The following is a 19,212-nucleotide window of genomic DNA, read 5'->3' on the forward strand; positions in this document are numbered from 1 at the left end:
CCTGTTCAGTTGCAAACAATAGGTGGTGTTACATAGATAGCACATAGTGCATTGTACCCAGACCTATTCTTTCCACATTTCAAATTTTCCATGAAGAAAAGCATCTTTGTTGCCAGTGTGTTTTCTTCTGTGGTATTTTGTTTGGTGTCCTTTCTGTGTCACATGTGAAATTAAAGTAATGCTTAATGAGAGGGTGGGGGTAGTGATGTCCACTATGCTTTTTCCCAGGACATCTAGAAATCTCTTTATGTTTTTCTAGAGCAGATAGCTATCTTATGGAAAAGTTGCATGACCTCCATCTAGAGAGTTTTCTATTGATCATGCTAGGTTTTATTCTTCAGAGGCACCTCGTTCTTCCAGTTCTTCCTTTATGGACCCAGACCCTGGAAGTTATGATTTCCAACAGTGGGTGGAGTAGCACTGTATGATTGAATCTGCATCTTTCTTCTTCACTGATTGATTGGTTAATGCTCCATTTCATGTGGACTTCTGCCCACAAACCTGAAGGCAGGATGTATTTTATGAGGTGTCGCAGTGCATGTGTGATAAGGAACTTGTAAATGCTTATCAGTACTTGGTGTGCCAAGATGATTCCAGGCCTCATACAAATTCCATGTTGTACATAAAAATAGTATCAATATTTTGGTTTTATTTATGTGTGACTCAGGTAGTGGGTTCTTTTACTTTTGCTTTTGTTTAGAAAGCCTAGTTCTCAACTGAATTGTTTTGGCAGAAGATGACCTTGTGGGTCTGGAAAATTGATAACACTGAGCCTGAGCTGTGGAAATTGGGGTTTTAAGAATAGAAGGTCTGTTTAGTTATATTTTTCTAAAATTTTATTTTTATATCCAAACTCTGGTCAAACATATGATGAGTATTTGGGAGGAGAGTTCACTCAGTAAGAGAATACCTTACCTCTATTCTAATTGAATGCTGAGAAATCCAACTTCCAGGTGCACTGTCTTTGATTCAGACTTCCAGCACAGGTGCAAAAAAGACTAACACTTAGCATGCTCCTGACTCTATTTTGTAAAAAAAATTAGTACTATAAAAGTGGAAGAAAATAACTGGAGAAAAAAGTTGATGCTGTCTTGAAACATGTGTAAAGAATAAAGGTAAAAAAGTACCTGTAGTGGACAGCTTGTAATATTTCTGCAAGTGGAACAAATTGAACTTTCTGGGTTCCTTTTGTGGAGTCAGATTTCTCTTTCACCAGGGTCTTGATCAGAGCAGACATTGTAGCTCAAGCAGCAGGAAATTAAAGAGTGAGTATTTCTGTCTATTTTCAGCAGCTTTTAATTATTGCTGTGATCAGTAAGTAAATTGCTGGCATATTGTTTGGAGCATGACTCAAAGCCACACATCGTTCCAAGGGCTCCTGTTTGAGCTGAGCATTATACGACTCCTATGTTGTTTTATCAGACTCTACCCAGGTTGCTTTTTGTTGTAGATTTTTTGCCATGTCCCAAGGGTACAAGGACAGAGTAATCTATCAGGAAACTCTTACTGCTGCCACTTTGGCAGCTGAAATCAGTTTTTTTCCTAAGAAGACTAATGTAATTTTGTTCTCTCAATACTACTACTAGTCAAACAGCATTCACTGAGTTTTCTGGCCTGACAAAGATGAATATAGAATAACAGCCGTGCTTCTGGCAGTTAACTGACATCGGGTTACTGTTTACTTTCGCTTGTGTCCACGGCAATGGTCATATCTAGTTTAGTATAATCAGCAGTTGACTACAACATGGGAGAAGGGAGCATATGTGTGTATTTATAGTATCTAAGCTGTGTTTAAAAGTTCTTGACAGAAATAAATAAACAGAGCTAAGTAAGAGATCACACTGCTTTTGTCACCAAACCCATGCTGTTTGGAGTGTGCTTTTTTCCCCCATTTTTGGTTCTGGCAAGAGAACTCTGAACTGAGAACTGAAGTGTGAGATACAGTTTCAGTAAGATACATTGCAGACTTTGTTCTGCAGGATAGGGATATGAATTTATTCTTTAGGAAGAGGTCAAATAGAGGTTTCATATTCATTCAGCTCCTTTTGGGAATTGCTGACTTCCTACTAAGGTGGTCAAGGATCATAAAACAGGCACAGACAAAATGCTTTGATATTTTTGTCCCTTCAGGAATGATGCAATTGTTTCAAAATTAGAGGTTTTGTTGTAAGAATGAAAGAATGTCACTGCAGGGAGTAGTTGATCCTGTGACTCCTCCTTAGTCTACCCTAATCAAAAACTTAAATGTCTTTGAGGAAGTAGAACTTGTTTCAGAGTTTGTAGACAAAATGTTTCTTTATGAATATTTAACAATAATAGTGTGATAGGAAATAGAGGCCATATCTGGATAACAACTGCATTATATGCTTTACATCCATGACTTCTCAAGAGTCCTGTTAAGTCATTGTCTTTTTGAGTGGTAAAAAAGAGATGCAGCTCAAGTGGTGATTGCTGGTTCCACCTTTTGCCTACCTGTATAGACAGTGCTGCCCACCTTTCCACAGCAAAGAGTAAGGAATACTGGTAACATTCCCCTGAAGAGGTGAGGTTTATCAGGGAGACACAGCAGAGGAGAAATGAGATGTTTCCTAAGAGAGAGTAAGTTATCAGTGTGAGGAGCTGCAGTAGGCACAGGCAATGCTGGCTGGCTGTTGTCAGAAAGAAGGTTTCATGCTGATTTCTCACAGAGAAAGTTATGACATGTTACATGTAGTCACTGACAATTTTGTCCTGCTCATGTAGTATCCAAAAAAAAAAGAATGGAGATATTTGTAAGGGATTGGGGAACATGCCAAAACAGATATTAATATCCAAAGATAATAAAGTACAAAGTGGAGAGGAGCATTGAAGCACTATTTCAAATATTGGAGAGGTATCTACGACTTTTGAACTGTTTAGTTACAAAATCTAATTAAGTTTTTAGATGCCCCACTCTAGAGACACATTTGTTTCAGATTCTTTTTTTTACCTATTTTAGGTCCATCATGCAGTATATGGCATGGTGTGAATCCATCAGGTTAGTGAATCCTAGCACAGAGGCAATGTCATGCTGGAGGAAACATACTGGAGATTTACTCTGAGAGTGCTCTCACTCTGAAGTCCCTTTTCAGTGCTCTGAAGTTATGATCTGCAGATTGGCTGTGTATTATTTACAGGGGCTTTGGGGATGAAGGGTTCAACACTGAGCCTTTAGGCTAGAGCTTTGGTGCTGAAATATTTATGCTTTTGTAAGGGAGTGAAAGGCCCAAAGCTTCATTGAATTGAAAACTGTATTGAAATATATGTTGAAACAGAAATTTGGCACTGACTTTCACTAGTGAGAAGAGGAAAAGAGGTTATAGCCTTGATTATTCTTATTCCATGTTTTAATTCAAGTTTGGCAAGACCTCTTCTGCTATCCACTACAGGAAATAAAGAGCAGGAGAGAGAAGTGGGAGAAGAGAGCAAACTGCCTAATTTTATAGGGTATGGCTGGATGCCAAAAATGCATGGGGACATGTAACTAGATCTATGTTGCTGTTTCAGTCTAAAGGCTTTTTAAGAGATTCATCTGTCAAATTCCATTTAGTTTATTATTTTAAAATTAATGTTGAGTTTTGTTTTCTTCTTTCTGTAATGAGCTATATACAGGGTCCTTCATTAAGACTTCTGAGGTAAGAGAGAATGGGAGTAAAAAGCTGCACCTTGGGAATGGGAAAATTTCAGGTTTACAGTATTTTGACTTTTCCCACTTTTATAAGAATATGTTTTGTAAAAATCCATTGGCAGCAGAGAGACATCTGCATATGAAATCCTAACATGTCTTTTGCAGAGAAGATTACCATGAAGATGGGTTCTGTCAACCATATAGGGGAATTGCGTGTGCACGAATCATTGGAAACAGAACCATTTATGTGGACTCCCTCCAGATGCAAGGGGAAATTGAAAACCGAATTACTGGTAAGCTTACATATCTCTTTAGCAGGAGAAAGAAACATGCATAAAAGTATCCAATTCAGATAAAAACAGTTCTATCATCCTTCTAATTTTGTCAGCCAATGACGAAGACATCTTTATATTAAGGTTTTGAGGGGGTGAGCCTTTTTCCCACTTGAGGAGCTAGTAAAACTTGGAGCAAGGAAGATGAGTATCTGGGGTAATATGTAAAGTTTCTTCCATATCCTTCAGTAAAATATCAGAGTACTGAATTTCTAACAGCTTCTAGTTACTGGAGCTTTTTGCATTATGGTATTCAAAAAGATTTTGAGTTTTTAAATGTATTTGTGATGTAGTGAAAAAGTTCTGATCTTTTATTTTCTTGAAAAAGCATAGGGTGGCCTTTCCCTTGGGCTTCTTTGCTTTTTGCATAATTCTGGCAGAGTCTGGATTTCACACTGATTTACATAAAACAAGTATTGTCCTTCCTGTGCTGTGCCTATGTTTAATCTGTCTCTGAACATAGCTTTTGTATGGAGTTGCATCCAAAACCTTAATGATTTTTAATGGGCTGTACTTCAACATGAGTTTTCTTCACTGGATATCAGCTATTAGCAGCTATGACTCTGATGTACACAAAGTAGAGCAAGCAAAATCGACCCATGGAATAGAGCAAACTGTTTGTCATAATGTGCAGCAAGTTAACTCAGTCCCAGCAGGAGCTGATTTGCATCTGGCCAATACAGCTTGCTAATGAACTCTCTAACTTCAGTGTAACTAGTTGTCAAAAAGAGTTTAACTTGTGAGTTCTAACTCCTTAAAGACATTACGCTAGAGACTCATTGTTAAGCCAAAAAAATAAGTCCATTTTTTTTCCTGTTCTTGAAATGGTGACCAGATTATGGGACTGGCAAAATCCAGGTGCTGACCTTTACTTAAGCTATTCCAACACGTTCTCCTCCAGCCCTTCTCCTGTACTCTGTTGTAATTCCAACCTCTTTAAACATTATGTTATTAATTAATATATATTGATACTTTTTTCTTTTTTTTTGCCAGCTACATAATCTCTGTCCTGTTTGGATGTTTTTCAGCAATATGGAAAATGTTTGACTATCTGAAATGATTAAATCTGCATTTCTGTGAATTAGGTTCATAATGTTCTCTTCAAAAACCAAGACCAAACCCAACAACAAAAAAATTGTGATATTATGCAGAAAATGTTTATTGATTTTGTTGTACTTGTTTCTGGGATATGGAACATGGGTACTGATGACCTGGCTGCTGGTTTCTTAATGTTACCAATTATTGGTAAGATTTCCAAAGCTAGGGTGTTGAGGAGAATTCCTGATGGAAATGTTCTCTTTCAGGAAGACACTGAGAACCACCATATAGAGCTGCCCAGTGCCTAGCTAGACAGTTATGACAGTCTGTTAATAATACAATAATTTCAAACTATATGCTTTTGAAGGTCATACCAAACGTCTTATACAAAAGTACCCCGAGGATTTCATAGCATTACTGGTTCTTGTAAGCCATATTATATGTAAAGCAAGTATTGTAAGACTGGGTGTTCTGTACCCATATGAGAGGGACTTTTGAAATTGCAGTAACTTGCTAGGTAAAGGAAATATTTGAAAAAGTTGAATAGTTGCTGAATACTTGCTGCTGAGGTTTTGCTCATAGTTTTGCCCATACCTCTTAAATGAAAATTTTGATGGTGTATTCCAATGTGCATGGGAAGTGAGGACACCTACTGTCCAACTCCAGGAGCATTTAGCCAGGTTACATCTGTGGGGAATTTTCATTATTGAGTTTCATTTCCCTGCTGTACTCTTGTGAGAAATATATATTCTTTGTCTCCATGGCCCCTTGTGCTTTTTGGTCCTGGCCATGTGATTGCATGAGAATATCAACCTTTGGTTAAAAAAATAATTACATTTCTGGAGAAAATCTTTAGATGTGGCTTGGAAGACTGGAAGGCCAGCAATGAATAGTGCACAGACCTGGTGACTGACCTGTGTATATGTGTTTGGCTAGCAAGGTCTCTGCTGTGCTGTTTAACATCTGTTTAATAAATAAAATATAAACCCCTTAGATGCTGCCACACAGTACTGCTGGCTTTTGCACCTTCCATCAAAGTAAAGACATAATTGTAAATTGTACACTCTTCTTTCATAATGATCTAAATTCTGTAATGCAATGCCTTGACAAAATTTACTGTGGAGCTTCAAACAACTGACAGTGACTACTTCAGTCCTTCAGTTTAATTTTTCCATTTTAGTCTTTGCAACAAGCATGTTACAACTATCCTTTGAGTCCTGATGGTTTGCTTGCATGCAGCGTTCCTAATATGACTAATAAATGGTTATATTCCTGCATTAATATTTCTGAATTAAAATAAGCAAAGGTGTAAACAGTCTAAAAGGCTAAATTTGCAGCTGCTTGTTGCATGTTTGTTGTTCAGGAAGAGACTCTGTGGTATCATGTGTCTGCAGGAAATAGATGATTGAAAGGAGAGAGCTGGAAAGAGAAAAAGAATTTATTTATAGGTTGTAAATAGACTGCTGGATGACATTTCCTCTCTTTTTACAGTGTGAGTTGGTGGATCATGCAGTCTAGCAACTCTCACACATAAATGATGCTTTACTGGGGGAGTAAATGTTCCTACATTTAAAGGTTGATTCAGCACATGATGCACACACACATTTGTCTTTCCTTTGCAATGTGCAAGAAAATTTTGAGCTAAATGTTAGTGTGTAGGTGCTGAGATCCGAAGGGAAGAATTACATTCCTAACTCATTATGACATTCATCCTAATGTGATCAGTATGCTGAGACTGATTACATTCATTTTCCACAAAGCTGCTGCCTGTTAGTCTTCTCATGTCCATTAAAAGCCATGTCTTCACATATATCAAGGATACACTTCTTTTTGCCTGACAAGACTTGAAAAACACTTAATTGTTTATTAAAATGTCTAGAGAAAGGAGAAGGTAGGAAGAATCCTTGTTCAGATTTTATGTAATTAGGAACTTTGGAAATACATATCCTGGCAGGTGTATCTTGCCTTTGCTCTTGATCCTTTCAAGTTAAAATTAGCCAATGACCTGTAGTCTGAGCAATGATCATCATGTGGGTTAATTTCTAGGAACTAAGGCCTACAAGCTTTGTGTAGATGTCAGAGAGACAGTGAGATGCTCTATTTTCTTCCTGTATTTGTCAACTCTCTTTCACAGCAGAAATTATCTCATTTACCCGTTTCACAGTAGGCGTTCAGACCCTCACGGAAAGAATAAAGATGTTAAAAGCAAATGACATGAAAAATAAGTTCTTTCTCATGCTTTGAACCAATACTTACCTGTATTTTTGTTCCTCTGCAGCTGCATTTACCATGATTGGCACTTCAACGCATTTGTCCGACCAGTGCTCGCAGTTCGCTATACCTTCCTTCTGCCACTTCGTGTTTCCCCTGTGTGATGAACGCTCTCGGACCCCTAAGCCACGGGAGCTGTGCCGGGATGAGTGTGAAGTTCTGGAGAATGATCTCTGTAGGCAGGAGTACAACATTGCTAGGTCAAACCCCCTCATCTTGATGCAGCTACAGCTGCCTAAGTGTGAGGACCTCCCGCGACCGGACACCTTGGAAGCTGCCAACTGCATAAGGATTGGGATCCCCGTGGAGAGATTGAGCCGATGTAAGTCTGTGTGTTTCATCACTGGGAAAAAGTACTGCTTGATGCTTCCTCGGATTGAGTCTGAGAGACAATTCTTCATCAGCTGTTCTTTTTGTAAAGAAACTGCTGAACTAGTTATTTTTATCTTGTTAATACTGACTATAATCTTGCATTGTGGTAAGGTAGGGTTAGGATAGCAAGGAAGCCTAAAGGATGCTGCTGGTACAGCAGAATATGTTATATCAACCACCCTGGGCTATAAAACTTTGTGTTCACCTGGCTGATTTGATGCAGATTTAGTGTTGCCTCCCCCTGTGGCTCAGTCCTTGCCTTTTTGAGTGAGCCTCCCCATACAAATATTTAAGAGTTTTGTTTACCTATTGATAAACTTCATGTAGTTGAAACTTCACTGGAAGATCTGTCAGGAAACAAACCACCTATTGTTCATTCTTTCTATATAGAAACCCAGAGGAATATTAACCCTGTAAATTGAACATGGGGTGCAATTATCTTTCTTTACCCACATAGGAAACATTGATCTTGCTTCCATTAATTTATATTTGCATCCAAAAGTAGAAGGGCTGTTCAGTTATCACTAATTAAATGCAGATGGTCTTTCTGACTACTCCATTTCATAGGGCTTAATCACAACATTGTTCAGTAAGAAAACTCAAAGACACCAAAGATGTTTAAAGTACAATGTGTGATAAGATTATTCTGGCTATCCATTGAATCCACAGTTAGGAGCAGGAGCCATGGTGTAATGGTGGACATAAAAGACTAGTTCTGTGCTTTTATGTAAATAATGTAGTGTAGTTGAGAAACAGAAGTAACTAAGAATACAATGACAGCGACAAATCAGACAGGAAAGAGATATCAAGCAAAAGGCATGAGAACAAAATCAATAAAACGTCTGGTGGAAGTTGTCCATGATTCTCAGAGCCAGTGGTGCTGCCGCTGATGGAACAGCTGCAACTTGAATATTTGTGGGATTTGAGAGAGCTGGATTCCTGAGGGCTGCAGAGCGGAGAACAGAAAAATGGAGAAGGTAGTGTCTCAAAAATGCATGATTCAGCTCAGATGATGCATATAGAAGACAAGCACTAAAAAAGTATGAAGAGAGCATAGCAGCAAAACAAAGAATGAAATGTGGGTCCAGCAGATATGAAAATGATGTTTCTAAAGAGAGGAAGATCCTGAATCCTTTCTTTCTAAAGACAAAAATAAGGAAAAAGAGGCATGAGACTTTAGAAAATACAGCACTGATTTCTATAGCAAGTGAGCAGTGTGAAGAAAATGGGAAGATTTTAAGAAGTAAAAGTTTTCCTTTTTGACATCGGGGGACTTCTCCTAAGGGAAACTCATATCTCTAATTTACTTTAACTTATCATGTTCTGCATCTAAAGGTCCATACATGCTTCTTAGTCTCCATTTGAATTCAGAATTGAGAGTACTTATATGTGTAACATAGACCTGAGACATTCCAGGACATAATCCAGAAATAACTGTAGATATAATAAATATAATATTAATAAATATAGATATGCACAGAACTGAAATTTCAAAGTGAACAGCTTTCATTAAATCTCAAGGTACCTAAATTTAAATACTTGTTTGCATACACATTCTGTACACTTCAGCTGTTTTGGTCTTGGTGTCCCTCGATTGTTTTGATTTTTCTAACATTTTCCCAAACCCTGTGTTTTAGATCATCAGTGCTACAACGGCTCTGGAGCTGACTACAGAGGGACCATCAGTGTTACCAAGTCAGGCCACACTTGCCAACTTTGGGACTCACAGAGTCCCCACAACCATGATCTGACAAGCACACAGTTTCCAGAGTTAGGTGGAGGACATGCATATTGTCGAAATCCTGGAGGTCAAATGGATGGTCCCTGGTGTTTTACAAAGAATAAAAACGTACGCATGGAACTGTGTGACATACCTTCTTGTAGTATGTATTCTCTTTCTTTTTTCTCCTACCACTGTTCTGAATCCTGTGTAATTTTGAATATTCCTGGTTATTACAAGTAGAATTCATTTAGGAGGGCTATACTTTTAAATATTTAACTTGCAGCAACTTTGTTTTGTGTTGTAATTGTTTAATGTTTTCTGGAGAACAGAGTTTGTAAGATATTTTGGCACAATTTTATTATATACTGGAGGCTTAGTCTGAGGTAATAATTAATGATGATGCTGCAGTTTGTATTTTGACTTGTCAAATGACAGATTGCACATGCAGATGACCAGTATGTGTTTGGTTTGCTCATGCTGCTCAAGGGTACATTCTCTGCCTCTGTATGACATCTTGCAGGCAGCAAGGATTTTCAAATCCTATAGAGGGAGATATAGCACCATGCCTGGTTGGAAAAAAAAATTTCATGTGCAGAAACAGAGCAGTCTGAAGTGCATAAAGTAGATCATCCTATCAGAAAAGTCCTACGCTCACTGCTAGTGGCTCTGTACAGCACAACTGTTTGCAAAAATAAAAAGTACAGCTCTCACAGATTAGTACTGTTCTGCTCATTGTCCCTGTATTGGTATATACACATAGTAGACCTCACACATTGGTACTGGTCTTTGGATATGAAAGAGTCTTTGGATATGACAGATAAAAATGTGCTTCATTAGGAAGAAAGGCGTGTTTCCTGCAGCAAGTTACAGATATGTCATGGAAGCCATAAAAGTGGATTACATGGATCTCTGAAACTGCTCAGAGCTAATATAAAATTTTTTAGTTTCTTCACTTTTTTGCAGTAACATGATTTGACATTTATAATAAATTTCTACATTGCATGTACCATAGGGTAAAGATAACACTGGGACGTGGTTGTGGTGAAAGCAGTTGCCACAAATAGCAAAACCACAGGTTACAGAAAACATCCCAGGCAGTTCCTGTGAACATTTTTGACATCACTAGGCTTTCCTAAAGTCTCTAAGTATTAAGTGAAAAAGTATTTTAGGAAGGTTCCAGACCTAAGTGTAGTGATGGCTCTTTTATGTCTTTCTCACTCTAACATAAAAGCTCTGCAATTCTGATAAGTACAGAACAAATTATGTCTCTACCAATGAGAAGTGCAATTTATTTTATTCTTAGCAGAAGTAGCACTGGCAGAGGTAAAGAATGGGCCAAGTTTTGATGAAATGGCTGAATCTGTGAGAGTGGGTCAGACTGCGTTGTTGTGCTGGTTCACATTGAGTTCACTGGTTTATATATTGTGATAGAGACTGCTCACTTGTTTTTTATACCCTGAACAGGATAATGCAATTATACTGGTCTGTGTTCTACAGTTTCCTCAATTGGAAGTCTCAAAAATAAAATAAAATTAATCACATACTGTTACAGCCCACACATTAAATGTGGGGCTCCTAATTTATCTTCATACAGTCAACCGCTATGTCTATTCAAGCCTTTTTGAAATATGTAATGGAAAACTATGAAGAAAGGGGAGAGGGTAATGTGACTTCTGTTTTCAGGGCATAGTTTACTTTTGATTTAAAATATAGTGTTAATAATCATTTGTGTTACTATCAAAAAGCTTAAAAATACTTACTGTAAGCACTTCTGCACCTGACAGGTCCCCGTGACAACAGCAAAATGGGAATCCTCTACATCCTTGTACCCAGCATAGCCATCCCTCTGGTGATAGCCTGCCTTTTCTTCCTGGTCTGCATGTGCAGAAACAAGCAGAAGGCATCTGCTGCTACACCACAGCGCCGCCAGCTGATGGCATCTCCCAGCCAAGACATGGAAATGCCGCTCATTAATCAACACAAACAGGTATTTCTTACACAATTTGCTTAGGCCCACGTATTTTCAAAGTGCAATGATTTTCAGCAACACAGGTTGTCTGTGTTCAAATTGAGCCATGTTGTTGGGGACCTGGTTTTCATAGTGTGCTTCAGGGAAAACCAGGTCTTGCACTTTGTAGGTGTATCTAGAAATCCTGACCTTGGATAACAGCTTTCAGTACACAGTATTTAATGGCATTTGTCCTTACCCATCAATCACCATTCTGCCTGTTGTCTGAGTGACTGGAAAAGTGGTTATTTCCGATCCAGTCTTCAGCCCACAGCTCATTTTTGCTCCTGGTAATGATGTGGCCTGTTTACCTGTTTAAAGCATGTTGCACACTGGGGTTTCTTGTTTTAATCCTTCTGCTTAAGACCTCTGGTGTTCTGATCCATAAATGAGTTGAGAGCTGAGATGGCATGCAACATGTTTCCAAGGCTGTGAATCACAAAGAATGGTGAAAGGTAAATGGCTTCAAACTTCTGTCTACATATGTCAGCTCCTGCATAGGATTTTCTGGGTCAGCTTAATTGATCTTTGCACTAAAATCCTGTTTGGAGCTAATGTTGAATTTTTAATCACAGCATTTACAAGATGCAAGCTCTAAAAAACAATGCTTATTTTGGAAGTTGGCAACATCTGTTCAGGAAACTGTAGAGTATTTGATGAATATTACCAATTGTAATTAATTGTGATGACTTTGTAAGTTAGTCTGAATATTTAAAGGAAATTTTCCAGCCCAGATTATAGGCTGTTGGACACTAAAATCAGAGGCTGTTCCCAAATCACCTGCTAAAACATCTTCCCAGCCTGCCCTGCTCCCTCATGCTGTGCTGCCCTGTATGTGAAGCTGTGTCAGCTGCACCTCATTTGGCCAGGGACTCCTCCATCCCATGCTGCTCAGGACAGACCCATCAGATCCCCATCACAAACTGCCTTGCTTTCCCTTCCAGCTGCAGAGGGAGGGCTCTGGGGATTTCCACTCTTGGGTTTGCAACCTTTTCCTTCAAGTACCAGAGAGAAATTCCTTCTCCTTTCTTTTCCAATTCCACCCTCAGCTGTAAAGATGCTACTCAAGGTTTCTCAGTAGTGGTACCATACACTGTACACTGCTGCTCATGGCCAGGGGCCATTCCTATAGTGAAACATAGAAGAAGGGGCATTATCTGGTACTACAGAGCTGAAAGAGAGAGATTTTGTTCCTGCTTCTGCTGGAAAGGATGTTTCAGTTCACTCTGAGACTGCCACCTCCTCAGCCTCCTTGCTTTTCTGACAGATGTCCACTGACAGCTCAGGGCTGGTCTGCAGGGAAAATACAGATGCAGCTAAGAGATGTCATTGCTTGCCAGATTTACTCTGGACCCAGTATTCATTTAGCTTTCAGGAAGCGTGGCCGCTCCTTTTTAAAAATAATTATATCCATTATCCTGCAGTATAATTCAATTTATACTTCTCATAATAGTGTAACTAATTTCAAGGTTAATTGTGAAATCAATATACTGATGTGAATACACAAAAACCCAGAAAAATCCTTTTGGTCCATTTTATCTTTGATTTGGAGATCTAACCACTGGGAGATTTTCTTTAATAAGAGATCCTGTTGTTCAGAAAACATTGTGATATTTTTACTGACTGTCTTTTTTTCATTTTAGGCTAAGCTTAAAGAAATTAATCTGTCCACTGTGAGATTTATGGAGGAACTAGGAGAGGAGAGGTTTGGAAAAGTCTACAAGGGGCATCTCTTTGGTACAGCACCAGGTGAACAGACACAAGCTGTTGCCATTAAGACACTTAAAGACAAAGCAGAACTGGCTCTTCGGGAAGAATTTAAACATGAGGCAATGATGAGATCACGATTACAGCACCCAAACATAGTTTGTTTGCTGGGAATAGTGACAAAGGAACAACCTGTAAGTATGATATTTAGTTATTGTTCCCACAGTGATCTCCATGAATTCTTGGTGATGAGATCTCCTCACTCAGATGTTGGCAGCACTGATGATGACAAGACAGTAAAATCCACTCTGGAACCAGCAGACTTTTTTCACATTGTGACTCAGATAGCTGCAGGAATGGAATATCTTTCTAGCCACCATGTTGTCCACAAAGACTTGGCCACTAGAAATATACTGGTGTTTGATAAACTGAATGTGAAAATATCTGATTTAGGTCTTTTCAGGGAAGTCTATGCTGCTGATTACTACAAACTGATGGGAAATTCCCTTCTTCCTATCCGGTGGATGTCCCCTGAGGCTATTATGTATGGCAAGTTTTCTATTGATTCGGATATATGGTCATACGGAGTTGTGTTGTGGGAAGTTTTCAGCTATGGCCTGCAGCCTTACTGTGGTTATTCCAATCAGGATGTCATTGAGATGATCAGGAACCGACAAGTTTTGCCATGTCCCGACGACTGCCCCACATGGATATACTCTTTGATGTTGGAGTGCTGGAATGAATTTCCCAACAGAAGACCAAGATTTAAAGATATACATAACAGACTAAGAACATGGGGGAACCTTTCTAATTACAACAGCTCAGCGCAAACTTCTGGGGCAAGCAATACCACACAAACAAGTTCTCTCAGCACAAGCCCTGTTAGCAATGTCAGCAATGCTAGATACATTGGACCAAAGCAGAAAACTCCAGCCTTCCCTCAGCCTCAGTTCATACAAATGAAAGGCCAGATGAGACCGATGGTCCCACCTCCTCAGCTCTACATTCCAGTCAATGGTTACCAGCCAATGCCAGCTTATGGTGCTTACTTGCCAAATTTTTATCCCGTCCAAATTCCAATGCAAATGGCTCCTCAGCAAATACCTCCCCAGATCATTCCTAAACCAGGCTCCCACCACAGCGGGAGTGGATCTACCAGCACAGGCTATGTAACAACAGCACCTTCCAATGCGTCGGTGGCCGACAGGGCTGCTCTGCTGTCAGAAGGCACGGATGACACACACAATGGAACGGAAGATATCGCCCAGAACCCTGTCCAGGAGGAGGAGGAGGAAGAGGGCTCTGTGCCTGAAACAGAATTGCTGGGTGATAATGACACACTTCAGATGGATGAAGCAGAAATTCAATCAGAAGCCTAAGGAATCTGGCCTCATTGCTAAGAATTCCACATCGCTTCCATGCATGGAGACAGTAGATCCTTAGGCTTAATAGAGTGATTTTGATCTGACTCAAAGAAACAAAATTTAAAAAAAAAGGCAACATCCATTTAAAAGTGCAGCAGTAATGACATACTAAGTTTAATGACCATTGCCACCAGCAGATTTTTCAAATATGGTAATATAGACTTGCTGGGTTTAATCTTTTTTACTGTCCTACAGTTCTTGAGAGAAGCTGCTTTTTAAATATGTACTGTTGCTGTGCAACATGTTGCAGAGTAGCATTGCACATCATGTATATCATGATATATGAGTGTAATGTTAGTGAATTATGCTTAAACCAATAACACAAAAAAGAATCCAGCTATGGTTGCAGAATTGCTCTAAGCATAAAGAAGTGGCCTGGATGTGATGGACAGCTTAGTTTGTAGTATTTATCTCTTCGATGTAATGGACACAAGATTGTTGTTTGTTTTCTGAGTCTGAAAAACTAGGTTGAGAATAATAATCTGTGTTTGTATTACAATAAGAAGAAAAGGGGGAAACTGATCATTAAACTGACTGTGCTGAGTAAGACCATGGGTCTGTCCAGCCCAGTAGCATGTCTTGAAAGACTATCGATAATGCCTGCCAAGGGATGGACTGCAAGGGCAATTTCCCTCACAGAAATTTCCCAGGGTATTGCCCCAGCCTCCAGCTTAGGACCTTCCCAAGACAGAAGTGGAATTTTTTTCTGTTAAATAGCCTCTGATGGAATTTTCTACCATGAATTTATCCAAATGATTCTCAACTCACATAGAGCTAGAGTATCCACAACAGCTTGTGGAGTAACATAAGAGGAGAAAGGATGGTTTTCTTTCATCACTTTGGTTGAATGACTGACAGAAGCTTCCAAATGAGATCATCTGACTGCATTTGTGGATGAAAGTATTCCTTCTCTGCTGTGTATTTTCAACAGCAAACAGCCTTAATACACTGTTAACCAAAAATGGGGATATTGTAGGGGATATTATAGGTGTGCACTAACTTAATAAATCCAACTTTAATTGGTTATCAAGTATAGATAAGGGCTCCACATGTGTGTTCCTACATTGTAAAAGTGTTGGGTTTTGTGTGGGGTTACAGACTTGATTTACTACAGTTACTGCTGGATTTCATGTGATACCATGTTTTTTTCCCAACTTTTTAGTAAAAATGATCTTTGAACTTTAGAAGACCAAAATAAGCAATAATGTAAAAGGTGCTGTTTTTGAGCTTCTATTTGCAGGATGAATCGTGTACAAACCTTTAAATATAATTTATGTTTTACTACATTTTATATACATTTTTTCATTGAAATATTTGGACTTTTTAATGAATGACTTTATAACTCAACCATTTACAATATTCACGTGGTGCAGTTCTATGGCATTGCTATTCCATTTTGTTAAACATGCAGCAGGTCCATACATTTCATGACCCCTTTCTGTAATACAAGTTGTACACATTCACATTGTAGCCAACATACACTATAGCTATAATTTCTACATCCAACATGGAGCATTCAATAAAATGATGCAAAAAGTATGATGAAGTATGTTATTCTACAGCCACTGTTTTTGTTATGGTACTTTGCGGTACTTTTTTGTTACGGTACTTTCTATGGAAATAGAAATGGCCTCAATTGCTTAAGTTACAGGTTTCACACTTTAAACTACAAGTTTTTATTTTATTACATTGGGATTCACTTGTAAGTCATGTATCATTGTGATCTACACCCTGTGTTCAAGGTATAGCAGCATTACTTATTTCTGGCATTTCACCTGGACTTGGAAATGCACTGGTAGGAATAAAATATGAAAGCTTTATACTTGTGTTAATATAATGCAGCTTTGGGTGCTTTTACTAAATAAAGGATAAATAAAAAAGAAAAAAGGTGACATTTATTTATATGATGTTTTTTGTTTTTTTCTAGGTTTCCTTATCTCAGATAAATGAACTTGATTAATCAACTACGCTGTCTTTCTTTGTTCCTTTGCTAACATACTTCAAAGTGGAGGCAAATGGTTCAGTTATACCACAGATTTGTCAGAGAGAAAAGATAAGTAAGCAAATATTCATTTGCTTACTGGCAGTCAGTAGAAGATTCTGTGCAATGCTGTCTGAAGTTCAGCCTGTTTCTAGCAGTCAAAGGGCATTATGACTTTGTGTGCTTTGCATGCAGTTTGGGAAACTCCTAATTCTCTTCTTTAAGCCTCACAAATTCACTACAGACAGAAAAAAAGTAAGATTTCTATACTGATTTTTCCATCCCCACTTAATGTGGATGTGCTCTCAAAGTGATGGTTGAGGAGCAATGCATAATTTTCTAGGCCAGCCTTGGCAATACACACAGTACTGGAGAGGGATATTCCCCCTTTGTTGATGTGGGTGGGCACATCTGAACTGCCAGGATTGAAGCCATGGTGGCATGCAAACACCTCCTATGCACTTCAGGTGAGCACCTCTGCACCACCACCAGCGTGTTAGTGGCTACTCAAGTCATATGGATTGGCAGTAACTTCTTGTTCTGCAACTTCTCAGATTAGTCTTGCCTGTGATATCTGCTGCACAGTCCCAGCCAGTGTTAGAGTCTCCTTTTCCTCCCCAAGACTTGAAAGCAAGGCCAAGGAAGATCAGGGAAGGGATGAGGAGGTAAATGGATGGGACAAGATGGTAAGGTGGCAATAGGTGAGGGAAAGGTTGGGGCTTTGCCCAAACAAAACCAGCACAATACTGCTCATTGGGCTTGCAAATGTACTTCTTCCTGGCAGCTCTAGCAAAGATGGGGATTTTTCTTAAGGCCAGAATAACTTTTCTAAAAGCAAATAAATGTCTGGATGGTCAGTAAAGGGCAAGGTGTTTTTGAAAAGATGTGAGGTTGCTTCAAAAGTTTTCTCTTGCTTCTAGTACCCTACTCTGTCTATATGATTTTCATAAGAAGACTGGGTCTGACATTAGAAAAAGTGGATTGGATGTTGATACTGTGCACAACAGTCCACTGGTGAGGCAGTGTCTAGGTTCGACAAGACAGGAATCTGCGAAGGAGGGCTAAAGCCTCCTGTGCAATGGAGAAGGTAAACCCCCCCCCCCCCACCTCCGAATTACTAGGAGTTTTAAATCAAAAGGCTCTCAGGCAAAGATATGGGAATGGGAGTAACAATTCTTTACTAGGAGAAAACTAGACAACAATTTAAAAAGGCAAATGCAATTGGTACAAACAAAACCAGTGAAAAAAAAAGTCCAGAACCTGAGGATTCGGGGTGCCAGTAGCAGTCCTGCTGGGACGATTGCTCCCCTTGCAGTGGTTGATGAATTGCAGCTGCAGTGGTGATCTTTAGAAGGGCATAGTTTTCCTCTGAAGATCTGGTGGCAGTGGGGCCGATCTTCCTCTGCGCCGGGGTTGCCTCCGAGCTCCGCCGCTGTCGCCTCAGCACGCTCTGGCTGCTTCGCTGCGGGTGCCGCCGAAGAGAGCTGCTTCTCCGGGAATCCCGCGAAGAGAGAGCGAGCTGCCTCTCTCCCCAAAAAGCTACCCCTTTATACAATAATAGAGTGCTTGGCTTCCCCCTCTGGGTGGGACCCCTCACAATGGGAGGTGTTACATTTACCAGCCCGGCAGTGAGTCAGTCAATAGTGTGTAAACAAACCATTGCCTCTACGGGGCAAACCATTGTCTTTGGGAGAGATAACAAACCTGCCCAACCTTTCGACTGATGGCAAATAGAATACAAGCTTATCTTACAACCTAGGACAGGCAGGAAGGTTCCTGTTTGGAAAAGCATATAGGGTAGGTGGAGAATGATTTACAATCACAGGGCAGGAAAACTGAGTAATGGTTCCTAGCCTGAATGGGGAAACTCATTATAGACGTGTCACTAGCTCAGTTTGACTTCTGTTCTGTTATTGTCCAAGATCTACATTATTGCAGGGTCTTTTCTTCTGTTTTACCCACTGAGACTATAGGGATGGCAAAGCTATAAAGGGTGCAGTTATAGGCAGCTGTATAAAAACTGAGGATTCACCCACAATGCGAGTTACAAACAGACACTTTGATAGACAGGTTCAGTCCTTCATCTAAACATCTCTACTCTTAGTTTCCTCTAGTGATTTCCCTAAAGATTCATCCAGAGGAACAAGCTCCCTGCTGAGAAACGAATCCTTTGCTTTTGTATCTGCCGTGGCTGTGAACATCACAGTGAGTCACAGGGAATTTTCTTCATGGTTACAGTACGTCAAACTTTTATTAGAGAGATGAACTTGATTTTTTTTCTCACTTACTATCTAAGGAGTTCATCAGATGTCACTGATTTTGTGTTCAGAGGAATCATCTCACTCCACCTATGCGGGAGTAAAGGGAAAAGGTCTGACACTTTCTGGAAGAAAGCTCAGGAACATTTGCTGAGTTGGAGAATTTGCAAAGATGTCAGACCTTGAGATGTTTGACAGAACAGATGTAAGGAGGAGAAACATCCAGCTGTATGGAGAGTAGTATCTTCAAATATACCCTAAATCATTGTTTCACCATGGGTAGAAGGCAATTCTGTTTCTAGTCAGGCAAATGCTACTGCAAACTGTACTCCAAAACAGCATTTCAGTTACCCAAAATATGAAGAAAAAATCAACTGGCAAAACTATCCTCTTTTTGAGGAAAAGGACTATATTTATATTCTAAGGGACAAAAATGTATGTTCCTGTTCTAT

General features: G+C 39.4%; 1 protein-coding gene across 1 annotated transcript in view; it reads left to right on the forward strand.

Moving 5' to 3' along the window:
• The window catches only part of ROR2 (receptor tyrosine kinase like orphan receptor 2), a 138,806-nt gene extending 124,080 nt beyond the window's left edge, over window positions 1–14,726 (forward strand). The window contains exons 5-9 of the mRNA XM_077790230.1: window positions 3,812–3,939; window positions 7,295–7,609; window positions 9,297–9,542; window positions 11,167–11,369; window positions 13,034–14,726. Coding sequence (XP_077646356.1) covers window positions 3,812–3,939; window positions 7,295–7,609; window positions 9,297–9,542; window positions 11,167–11,369; window positions 13,034–14,476 — 2,335 coding nt within the window. The 3' untranslated portion in view covers window positions 14,477–14,726. The remainder of the gene's footprint in view (window positions 1–3,811; window positions 3,940–7,294; window positions 7,610–9,296; window positions 9,543–11,166; window positions 11,370–13,033) is intronic.
• The last annotated feature ends 4,486 nt before the right edge of the window (window positions 14,727–19,212 follow it).

The sequence above is a fragment of the Lonchura striata genome, chromosome Z (assembly GCF_046129695.1).
Source record: "Lonchura striata isolate bLonStr1 chromosome Z, bLonStr1.mat, whole genome shotgun sequence".
Classification (NCBI taxonomy): Eukaryota; Metazoa; Chordata; class Aves; order Passeriformes; family Estrildidae; genus Lonchura; species Lonchura striata.